Raw genomic sequence first — 12,241 nt, forward strand, 5'->3', positions numbered from 1 at the left:
GCTAGGATAATGGGCAACAAAGTGGCCAGCAGTCGCGGAGGAAGAGTCTGGACAGGTAGGTTTTTTGCTACCTCCAGACAGGCCAGAGGGTCACCTGACCTTACCCCAAGTGGCATCCTCTGGTGTGACATCACCAGTCACTCCCGATCTCTCAGCGTCAACCTCTGCCCCTGTCCCACCCCAGAGCAAACCAGAACCACCTGCCCAAGACTCAACTCGCCCCTTTGGTTCAAGCCAAATAAAAATCCTCAGTTCCCTTTTCCCATCTACACTCTGTCACAGGCCTACAGCAACCTCTTCATCTATAGGCTTCCTTCTCTAGTCTTCCTCCTCCAGGAAGCCTTCCTTTCTTGCAGGGATGCATGCCAAGCACCCCGCCCTGCCCTCCAAAGATAACTCTCCATCACATTCCCATGAAAGCAGCATGCAGGTCCTTAAGGACAGTGACCAGGGTTGAGGAGGAGGGTGCTAAGGGATGGGCTGTGCCAGCCCCAGGCCTGATGGAGCAGGACGAAGCACACCTTTCAGGAGGGGGAGCTGGACGTCCTGGCCATCCATGGCAACTCCTCCCCCATGCTTCAGCTTCACAAGGCTGTTGTGCAGGCCAGGCAGCCGGACGGTGGCAGAGCGGGTACACACAGCATCGGGGTCGTCAGCACACTACCGAGAAGGAACAAGGGTGACTTTGCTGCACCCCCTGCCTGTCCAGCAACCCAGCTCAGGACCCTCTTAATCAGAGAAAGGCCCCAAGCCCAGAGCGCCCCTGGCCTTCTCACAGCCTACAACTCCCTTCTCCCAGAATACTCCATGTAAATGGGGCCCCCTAGAGTTGTGCAGCAAGAAGGCGCTAAGCGCATCCTTACTCGCACCTTTTCCCAGCCTGGCCCGGTCTTTCATAAAGAACCATGGGCCTCTGCTTCAGTGTTCCTCGGACCTACTGTTCCAAAGAGAATCAGTGACTTTTACCCTCAGGGGAAGCCCTGTGCACTCTATTCATCCTCATCTTGGCCTCCATCCCTAGAGAAAGGAACCCACGCACGTACCAGAGAGTTCAGAGCAGAAGACAGGCCCTCTTTGCCCCCACCCCAGCCACCCCCAGCTCCAAACATCAGAGGATTAGTTACGGGGGCAAAAGGCTAGACCCAAGGAGGATGCTTCCCCTGAGTAGGGAGCTGAGCCAGCCCTGAGACGGCATTATTGTCAGGGCAGGATGCCTTCCCCCAGCATCTAGGGAGAGAGGGGATGGGCTGGGTTTCTGGATGAAGGAGGGGCTAACTGGAGTCTGGAAGAGACCTCCCTCATGCACAGAAAGCAATGGCCCATGCCTTTCAGGGGCTGCCCACTCAGCCCAGCAGCTATGCAGCACCTTGGGCTGCCACCCGACCAGCCGCCGGGCTGGCAAAACTCACCTGGACGGTCTCAATGACAATGGAGAAGGAGTGGTCCTGGCAATCCCGGGCCAGCAGGTACTGGCAGATCCCACTGAAGGTGAAGTATCTGTTGTCAAAGCTCTTGAAGTGGGATTGACCTGTGACGAGGCACTCCCCTGGAGAGACATGGAGGAAGGGAGAAGAATGGGAGGTGAGGGAAAGTCCCCTGGGGTGGCCAAGGTGGAATGCATATGCAAGCAGGGCACCCTCTCCCCAAAACTGCACGGACGTCCTTTGCCCACTCCAGTCTAGTAACGAGCTCTAAAAGAGAATTTGGCTCCTGCTCCTAAAACCGCAAGATGTCAGAGCTGGGTCATTCAGATCGAGGTCTCATTTTACAGACCGGGCAACTAAGGAAGGTGACAGAGCCACCCTCAAGTCAGTGATGGAACCAGGCAGGAACCCATGCTCCTGCTTCCAGGCTCCCTGCGGCCTTCCCTCCTCCTCCGCAGCTCACTGTCCTGTGTCCCCCTGCTTCCCACTGGCATCAGTGCCACACCAGCCTCAGACTGGTGCCAGCGGAGTTCTGTGAACCTGAGTGTGGAGGGGCTCTGGGACACAGTGCCACCCTTGGAGAGTCCCTGGGGCCAAGGGGCAGAGGAGGCAACCCAGACACAGGATGAGGTGGGAGGGTGAGGCGGGACAGTCTTGGAGCTCAGCAGTGAAAATGGGGACTCCATCCTCCTCACCAGCCGAGGGACGACTCTAAGGCCATTGCTTTCTGTGTCCTCAGAGGGGCAAGCCCACGCTGCGACTCCATCCAGGGCCAATGGGGAACCAGGAGGCCATCTGCCCATGATCTCACCACCGCCCAGGCAGTGCTGACCTCGGCAGGGCCAGCTTCCCAGCGCAGGCTGACACATCTGTGGGTGGGGACTAGGACTCCCCTTCATCACCCTGCAACTCAAAGCCCTCAACTTGTCCCCACCCTAATTCCCACACCACCTCCCCTACACCCCAGCCTAGGCCCCATGCTTCCGGCTCAATGCACCTCCAACCTGAGATCACACATCCTCCTGGAAGGTGTCCTGGCATGGGGAGGCCTCTGCCGATGTCTCCAGTGATTCTCCTTCAACCTGCCTGGCTTGAGGCAATCCCATCCTTCAGGGCCAAACATGGACCCGTTAAAGTTGAAAGGGCATCTGGATCCCTTCCACACCTCCCCTATATATTTCCTCCACCTGCTCTCATCTTTGCTACCTACTCTGCAGAAAAAGAAATATATATAGAAAGAGAGACAGACCATTGCCATTTGGTAAAGGAGAACGACTTTCCCCACCCAGCCACTCTACGGTGCGTGTGTGAGCCCCTTTCTCTAATGATCGAAGCAAAGATGAGGACGTACAGAGTGCACAGGGCTTCCCCTGAGACCCTCCAAACAGCAGAGGCTTGGCTGTCTACAGCACCACCTCAGCCTCCACCTGAAGTTCCCCCTTCAGGGAAGAGGTGCTAGATCAATGCTGGAGAGACAAATGTAAGAGGGTCCTACAGACCATCCCATGTGGGCCCAGCTCCAGGGGCTGATGCTAGGCCCTGTCACACAGCCAAGGGGGCCCCAAAAGACACAGAGAGATTCTAGCTTGTCCAGGACAAGCTCCACAGGCCAGCACTGCCTGGCCCTTCTTGCTTGCATGTGCCCTGACAGGCCCAGCCAGAGGCCAGGCTAGACTGTGCAGACTTGGACCCAGGAGTGGGCCTGCCTTTGGGATGTGTGTGAAGGCAGGATTAAGGATGAGGTGCCCCAGGGATGTACGCGTCCCTCTGCCTGGTCCCCAGGGCAGCAGATCCCTTCCAGGACAGCATGGGTCAGGAGGGCACATCTAGCCCGGAGAAAGTGGAGAGGCCTCAGATCACTCCAGTCAGCATGACCCACCTTCTCTACTGCCTCCTCGAGAAGGGTGGCAGTGAGGGGTGACTGTTTGTGGAGGACAGAGCAGAACAGGCCACAAAATAGGGGCCAGGATCATCCCAGCCCATTGTGGATACGCTGGAATTTCAAGTTCAGTGAGGTCTCAGGAAAGCCTTTCTGAACTGACCATTTTTCAGAAATTATCATCATTCTACAAACACAGTAATATGGTCATTTGTGTCAAATGTCTTGACCCTGCTCCAGTAAAAATGGGTGGGAATTCTTCCCCCAGCCTTCTCTATTTTCTCAAGAGCACTCTTATCTAAACAAGAAAGTGGACTTCTGTCTTCTTTAACAATACCCAGGAAAAGAAGGGTCAATGAGAAATGTGCAAATATTCGAAAGGAAAACTTTCAGGGCCAGCATCTAACCCTCTCATGATTTCCTTCTCTGACCTTCACTGACTTGTGTTCTCAAGTTTCTCACAAATCAGAAGTCTAATTATTATGATTTAGCTTATCTCCTCAGTACAACTGAGGAACACAGCCACAAACACAGGAAAATGGGTGGGTGAGCTGCCAGGCAGCAGTTAGCCACGGGAGCTAGAACGTCAGCCAGAACCACGGGCCATGTGAACAGGCTCACCCATCCTCTGCCCAGGATGGGACACTAGGATATTCCCCATTAGTCAGCAACAGGCAGTCCCCGTGGAACAGCGGGCCCACCACTAGACGGAGATGGGCACTGGAAGTTTGGTGAATGAATGAAAGGCAGGTGATTCCGAACACAGCACTGAAAAAAAGAACATCCCATCCAGGCTGGGCGCGGTGGCTCACGCCTATAATCCCAGCACTTTGAGAGGCCGAGGTGGGAGGAGCACCCAAGGTCAGGAGTTCGAGACCAGCCTGGCCAACATGGAGAAATCCCATCTCTCTACTAAAAATACAAAAAATTAGCCAGGTGTGGTGGCGGGTGCCTGTAATCCCAGCTACTCTAGAGGCTGAGGCAGGAGAATTGCTTGAACCCAGGAAGCAGAGGTTGGCAGTGGGCCGAGATCACGCCACTGCACTCCAGCGTGGGCGACTGAGTGAAACTGTCTCAGGAAAAAAAAAAAAAAAAAAAAAAAAACACACACACACACACACATCCAGAAGTTAAAGCAGATCCACCTCTATGTGAATAAAGATCCTCCCTCATGAAAAACGAAACGGAACCTCTCATCTGATGGAAGCACATTACCTCTTCTAAACAAAGCCTTTGGTGTGCAGCAGTGAGCCCTGGACATGGCTGCTCTGCTCGGGCCATTGGTTTCCCTGGCCCCACAACCCTCCACCTCCCAAAGCCTTCCCTGCAGAAATGACAACCCACAGGCCTTTAGCAAAGCAACTCAAGACTTCCGCCAGACGCAAATTGTCACCAAAGCCTGCAACATTATCTCTACCAAATGTGCAAGATGCATTTTTTTTTTTTTTTTTTTTCCTGAGACAGAGTCTCACCCTGTCGCCCAGGATGGAGTGCAGTGGTGCCATCTCGGCTCACTGAAGCCTCTGTCTCCAGGGCTCTCACAATTCTCCTGCCTCCACTTCCTGAGCAGCTGAGATTCCAGGCATGTGCCACCATGCCCGGCTCATTTCTGTGGGTTTTTTGTTTTTGTTTTTAGTATAGACAGGGTTTCACCATTGGCCAGGTTGGTCTCAAACTCCTGACCTCAAATGATCCACCTGCCTTGGCCTCCCAAAGTGCTGGGATTACAGGCATGAGCTGCTGTACCTGGCCCAAGATGCACTTTTTTTCTTTCTCGTGTGTGTGTGTGTGTGACAGGATCACTGCTGGAATGCAGTGATGCCATCACAGCTCACTGCAGCCTCGGTCTCCCAGGCTCAAGCGATCCTCCCATCTCAGCCTCCCAAGCATCTGGGACTACAGGCACACACCACTACGCCTGGCTAATGTTTGTATTTTTTGTAGCCATGGGGTTTCAACATGTTGCCCAGGCTCGTCTTCAACTCGTGGGCTCAAGCAATCTGCCCACTCAGCCTCCCAAAGGGCTGGGATTACAGGCATGAGCCACCATGCCTGGCATAAGATGCATTTCCAACTGCTGTGTGGAAACCATCTCAATGATTGCTCCTATGAAGTGCTCATTATTATCCGCAGTTTACAGATGAGGAAACTGAAGCATAGAGAAGTTCAACTCATCCAAGTTCCCAAAGAAGCCAAACAGGGATCTAAACACCAGCAGTCTGTCTAGCTACAGAGCTCAAAGCCCTTGATACCACCTAAAACTGCCTCACGGGTTGGCTCCTACAGTTTCTCATATGCCTGATGTCATTCTAATCCTGGGCACTTACCAAGGGGCATAGGGACAACTGTGTCTCTGAACAGAGACCAGAGGGAGGAAAGCCTTGTCTATGAAACATGATGCCCTGGCCCAGCTGAAGGGGGTCTGACGGCACTCCAGAAACCCCATCAGGAGTGAACAGGCCACTGGAGATTTTCTGTGAACTCGAGGAGTGAGAACCCCCCGGAAAGCACAGGGCCCTCAGAACGCATCTTCCTATGTAAGAGGCATCTGCTCCGATAATGCTTCGCTGTCTGTTAGCCTGGGGTGTGGGGTTTATCTTCCTTCCTGGAGGCTTCAGAACAAACTGACGTTGATTCCCAAGGTCAAATTATTAGGGCTGTGTTAGAATCCATCAGAAATTATCTTGAACCAAACAAGCAACAAGTAACTGCAAGGCCTCCCTTCCAGCTGTCCAGGACAGGTCTACCAGCCTCTCCAGGGAGGCCAGACCTCCCTCCTGCCCCACTGGCCAAGCCACCCCCCAAAACACACACCACTCCTCCCCATTCCAGGCTCCTTTGGGCTTTCCCCTGTGCCTTAGTCCTTCTCTGACCCTACTTAAGGAAACAGCTTCCTGTGAGCTCTGTGAAGATGGTAACGGCCCACGTTTGTTGAGTACTTGCTGTGTGTTAACAGCCTCACAAGAGCCATGGGATGAGGTTGCTGTCATGAGCCCTACTTTACAGATTAGGAAACTGAGGCTGCAAATCATTAACTTGGCAAAAGTCACCCAGCTCCTAAGAGATGAAATTGGAATTCCAACCAGGTTGCCTGAGTCCAGAGCCTGCGCGCTCTCAGCCTCCATTCTTGGCCACATTTACAGTCCCACGGGGTTTGGGACACAAATGAAAATTCTTCCACTTACCCTTTCCCAGCTCGAGAAAAGTCCCTTCCACATACTTGCACTAGGAGTTTGAGATCCTATAGCATGAGTTGTTTTCATGTGAAGAATAGTCCCTATGAACAGACATGCTCCTTTCAATGGGAACTAAATTAGCAGAGCTTCCCCACAGTTTGTTTTGCAGAGGAAGGGAAAGGAGGCTCAGGGTTAGAGAAAGGGAAGTCTGCAGGCTATGGGGAAGCCACAGTTGTCCCTAAGGCTGCCCTACATCCTAACCCGTAAGCAGGGACATGCAGAGAACAACGAAGGTCTAGGTCTAGGAGCATCATGCAAAACCCAGCCCCTCTCCAGTCCAGACGGCTGCGCTCCTGGGCCGTCTTCCCTCTTCCACTACCCATACACAACACTGCACTGCACAGCCTCCACGATAGCCCCCCGGGACGCATCTCCTCCTGGATTAGTGTCTTTGTGTAACCTCTCCCCTCCCTGAATGTAAACTGGATGTGTTGACTTGTTTCTAGTGACGACAATACAGCAGCAGTGAGAGGATGTCACTTCAGAGACTAGGTTTTTAGAAGACTGTGGCTTCTGTCTCCACTGCTCCCTGTTACTCACTCTGAAACAATTCTGCCCACAGAAACCAGCTGTCACGTCACGAGGAGGCCCCAGGGAGGATCCACATGGTGAGAAAGCAATGCCTGCCACCAGCAGCACATGAGCGAGCTTCAAAGCATCCCCTTTACCCCCACCCTCCATCAAGACCTCAGGTAAGACCACAGCCCCAGTCAATGGCTTCACTGCAACCTTATAAGAGATCTTGGGCCAGAGGCACCCAGTTAAGCCATACCCAGATTCCTGAGGTACAGAAACTGTAAGATAACATTTGTTGTTTTAAGGTACTACATTTGGGGATAATTTGTTACACAGCAATAGATAATTAACACACTCTCATCTTATTCCAGAAAATGAAACCCCAGGTGTTTTTACGTTTTTTTTAATTTTTATTTTTTTTGAGATGGAGTCTCACACTCTGTCACCCAGGCTGGAGTACATGGTGAGATCCCAGCTCACTGCAACCTCCGCCTCCCAGGTTCAAGAAATTCTCCTGCCTCAGCCTCCCAAGTAGCTGAGACTACAGACATGCACCACCACACCCAGCTAATTTTTGTAATTTTAGTAAAGACGGAGTTTCGCTGTGTTGGCCAGGCTGATCTTGAACTCCTGGCCTCAAGTGATCCTCCTGCCTTGGCCTCCCAAAGTGCTGGGATTACAGGCAGAAGCTACCGCAACTGGCCCCAGGTCTCTATTTCTAAGATGCACAATGTCCACTCCTCCAGGGGCTGCAGAGCAGCTCTGGCCTGCTCCTCACTTTACAAGCAGAGCCAAGCGTATCCCCTCCAGAACCATACTGCCTATTCTTCCCATCAGCAGCTCTATCTGCAGTCATCACACTGGGAGCATCAGACAGCCCCACCGCCTGCTGAGTCACGGCAGGGTGTGAAAATATGCTCGTGTGCATGGGTGCACATGGACTAGGAGGCAATGATCAACGAAACTCCCGAACTAGAAAAAGACGGTCACAGCCAAGTGCAGAGAAGAGCGTAGTGGTTTTGTTGGCAAAATATCAAACCACTTAGTAGACAGAATTGAAACTGTTTATCTTTTCATCAAGACATCAAGATAATGTCTTATATCCTCAGCAAAGTCATCTTCCAAATTTTGAATTGAAGACCAGAGGATATTGTCTGCCCCAGAAAACATACATCATGTACACAGTGGGTGTTCAAATAGTACTTGGATGAATGGACAGTTGGAAGGATGATGGAAGACCCATCCTACAGTAAGTAGTTGTTAAGACTTCCTAATCTGGTCGTTACAAACATCTAAAAAAACACACGATAAACTCAATTCCTAATTCCACCCACTGTGGCTCATAGATCTCATACAATGAGTGATTATTTAGATGTTAAAAGTGTTTTCAAAAGTTAATTGCAGCAACTCACATGTCTTCCAAAGAGCTCCTTCAGTCTTTGACATGGTGTAATTATGTTCAATGGAGCACAGACACCACTTTCAAGAGCAATCCTTTCTCCTTCGTGCTTTACTTCAAGGGTTACACAAAAGAACCCGGCTGGGTGGCCATCTCTTTGCTAGACTAACTGATCTAGCCCACATCTAGTTCCAGAATTTTCCCAGTGTACAGGGCACTGGATAAGGTCCTGAGTTATCCTAAAGCCTTTAATTCACAGACCCTAAATACAATCCCAGGTATCCAAGCTCAACCCACTTCAGGCCACCGAAGGTTAGGACTAGGAAGGAAAAGAAAGGAAAGGGAAAAAGAAGCCAGGCAATTGTGAGTTCAAGCCCTGGCTCTGCCTCATAGCAGCTGTGTGACTTTGGGCAAGTCATTTAACCTCTCTAGGTCTGTTTCTGCTTTCATGAGAATAAACTGCACCTGCCTCACAGGTTGTAACTGGAAAGTGTTTAGTGCAGCGGCCAGCACATAGAAACACCACGTGAGTGACCACAGAGGGCAAGGTCCGAGGTCATTGGAAGGTGGGGCAGAAGGGAGCTTTGAATGGGCAAGGTTTGCAGTAAACAGAATAGAGTTGGGGCCAAACAGAGGAGAAAGCAAATGGCAGAGATTGCTCAATAATTTTTCCTAAGCAGATTTTCCAGGGCAGGGACAGGATGGGAGGAATCATTTGGTGACCTGGTTTTCCTAGCTCTTGGACCACGCCATGGTCTTCATGTTAGTCATTTTGGAAAATTCCATTAGAACTGTCCCTTCAAGCCCAAAGAATTACCAGGCCCTTCTACCTCTTAATTTTCCAAATAATTTGTATCCTCTTTGTCTAGTCAAGTCAATCATGACCATACAGGCCTTACAGCTCATCAACCTTAATCCTTTCAGCAAACAGAAAATAAGAACAGACAATAACACCTGAACACAGGTGTGTTCTCCCATTTCAGCTGTTGCAGGGCTCCCACCTCTGGCCTGTGAATAGGTTAGCATAGCTGGTACCTGAAACCAGAGCTGAGGTCATGTGGTTGCAGCCAACCTGTGCAGAAAGGGCAACTTCTTGCTGCCTTGATGTGTGGCCCTGTCTGCTAAGAGAGGAGGAGAAGCCTCCCCATTCAGAGGAGGAGGAAGGGAATGAGCGGCAGGTCGCCTACCTGGACATTCTTCATTGCTGCAGATCCACTGGCTGTTTCGGCAAATGCTGTCGGGGAGAAAAGCACAGGTCATTGGTGGTTCTGCAAACACAAGGGTATGCAAATGGATTTAGAGCTCATGGTAGTTATCACAGTCCCTAAACGAAGGGATGCTGGAGAAGAAAGGAGCTGGTGCTAGCAGAATCTTCATAGGGTTAAAATTGTACAGGACAGAGTTTTGGCCACAAAGGAATATTAGAGATATTACCCAGGGGAAGAAATCCCGACAGAAAAAGAAAAACTACCTGATGCCCCTGAAAATCTACTCAGATACCAAGAAGTCAAATTCCTACCCCACACATGGTGAGTGGCAGAGAGCAAGGCAGCGATATGGAAATGGGTAGTTCCCAGCCCAGAAGTGTGGTGGGCGGTGGCCGACTGAAAACCTGGGGGCTCAGTGGACACAGAAGGCTGCTATGAAGGGAAAGACAGCAAAGGGAGGAGGTCTGGGGACCAAACGAATTGTTGTCCCTGCTGCGCAGGAGACTGGCAAAGCCAGCCAGAGGTGACATCCAGGGTGCTTCTTGAGATGACAGAAGCCAGACTGGGCCTGGCCTACTGCAAGGACCAAGGCAGGGCAGACTGGTGTGAGTTTCCACTGGCCACTGCAACTCCCTACCACCTGGCAGATGAGAGATTTCAAGGAGAGGACGACCTATGTGCTGCTTAGTGATACAGCCCTCCTCCAGGGGGAGAGGATCATTTACGAAAGCATAGTTTGGAGGGACAGCTGGAGATGTTGTCTGCATGTGAAGATCCTGCCCTTCCTGACCTCCCTGTCTTCAAGGCTTATTTATCTGTAATATACTCTTTGCTCCCCATCATTGCCTACCACAATCTGTCCCTAGCCCCCACCAGTAGCCTCCAACTCAGTCTCTTCTTTCTTGGCGCGGCCCAGGTTCTTTTCCACCTGCCACCACTCCTGCTGACCCAGCTCCCCTCCCCAGTCCCCTGGGCAGGTCTCCCAGAGCACGCGGCGCAGCCCCCATTACCAGGTGTTGCAGTCTCGAGAGAGGGAGGCGCCGGGAGGGTAGCGCTTTCCGGAATGCATGCAGGGACACTCGGTGCTCTCCACGCAGAGGCCTTCATCGAGGAGCTGTCCCTCTGGGGTCAAAGGCATCAAGACAAAGACCTCAACATTGTCACTGCATCACTCATCCCACAACTATAGAATCCCCGGGGGCGATGGTTGGGCTTCTTCCAGGAAGCTCAAGGAACTTGTTCTGTGGTGTTTATCTTCCACATAATGCAATATAAGGAGGGGAAATTCCTCATCTCCATACTACAGACGAAGAAATGAAAGAATTTTGTTCCAGGTCATCCAGTAGGGGAGGCACAAGTCTGGGCTTAGGGCTTCTTCCAGGAAGCTCAAGAATGTGTGTGCTGCTTCCCTTACACATTAATGCAACGTGAGATGGGGAAGATACTCATCACCATTCCGCAGATGAAGGGAGTCAACCGTTTTGTTCAAGCTCTTCCAGTGACAGAATTCATGAGTTGAAACACAAAGGACTCATCTCAATAACTTTTTTTTTTTTTTAGACTGAGTCTCGCTTTGTCACCCAGGCTGGAGTGCAGTGGTGTGATCTCGGCTCACAGCAACTTCCACCACCTAGGTTCAAGCGATTCTCCTACCTCAATTTCCCAAGTAGCTGGAATTACAGGTGCACACCACCACCCCCAGCTAATTTTTGTATTTTTAGTAGAGATGGGGTTTCACCATGTTGCCAGGCTGGTCTCGAACTCCTGAACTCAAGTGATCTGCCCATCTTGGCTTTCCAAAGTGCTGGGATTACAGGCGTGAGCCACCGCGCCCAGCCTTGCTCTCAGTAATTAAACAGGGGTTTTCCCTAAAGCCCACCAAGCCTCCCCTGAAAAGACTTTCTAGTGCAGAGCCCTTTTTCAGCTGAGCTCACACAGCACGCCCAGGAGATCTTTTTCCCAGATCAGTTCCCTGACGCAGCTAATTGAGAAAGCAACTGCAGCTCAGATGGGCCACGAGTTCCCCCAGACAAAGCCACTGTCGGGGCCCAGGCCACCCTCCAATGTCCCGAGACACAAGTGCGTTCATGGATACAGTACAACAGGACAACGGACATTTAAAAGAAAGACCAGCTCAATCCTGATCACGCTGGACAAGGACATTTAAAAACTTAATAAAAGTCCTCTGATTTCAGCAACGGAGAGCAAACACAAGTGGCCTTCATCTCGCTTCCCAAAGCCAAGGGTGCTGGCAAGGTCTCCGATTTGTAAATAAAATGGGAAGTTCATTACCAGGGCAGCTGCAGCCATCCACGCATCGCTCCTGACATACTTCAGTGACGTGCAGGCTCTGGCAGGTCCTGGTGCAAGGGGACACGCACTGCTTATACTCCATACCCGCAGGGCACACTGGGCCTGAAAAGGAACATCGAAGGGGTCTGCCCAGAGCAGGTCCCACCGGTGCATCATCTTATCAGCCACGCAGCAGCCTGACCCTCTTGCGCCCACTCTAACTGCTCCCCCTGTCTTCAGGCTTCCGGGGCCATCTCGGCCCCAGTGAGCCACGTGCCCCCGAGGCC

At 51.6% G+C, this 12,241-nt stretch overlaps 1 protein-coding gene across 1 annotated transcript in view; it reads right to left on the minus strand.

Moving 5' to 3' along the window:
• The window catches only part of VWF (von Willebrand factor), a 166,457-nt gene that overhangs the window by 113,051 nt on the left and 41,165 nt on the right, over positions 1–12,241 (minus strand). The window contains exons 8-12 of the mRNA XM_073020414.1: positions 11,955–12,077; positions 10,673–10,784; positions 9,642–9,688; positions 1,410–1,546; positions 522–660 (exon numbers count right to left, since the gene is read on the minus strand). Coding sequence (XP_072876515.1) covers positions 522–660; positions 1,410–1,546; positions 9,642–9,688; positions 10,673–10,784; positions 11,955–12,077 — 558 coding nt within the window. The remainder of the gene's footprint in view (positions 1–521; positions 661–1,409; positions 1,547–9,641; positions 9,689–10,672; positions 10,785–11,954; positions 12,078–12,241) is intronic.

This window comes from Chlorocebus sabaeus, chromosome 11, assembly GCF_047675955.1.
Source record: "Chlorocebus sabaeus isolate Y175 chromosome 11, mChlSab1.0.hap1, whole genome shotgun sequence".
Classification (NCBI taxonomy): domain Eukaryota; kingdom Metazoa; phylum Chordata; class Mammalia; order Primates; family Cercopithecidae; genus Chlorocebus; species Chlorocebus sabaeus.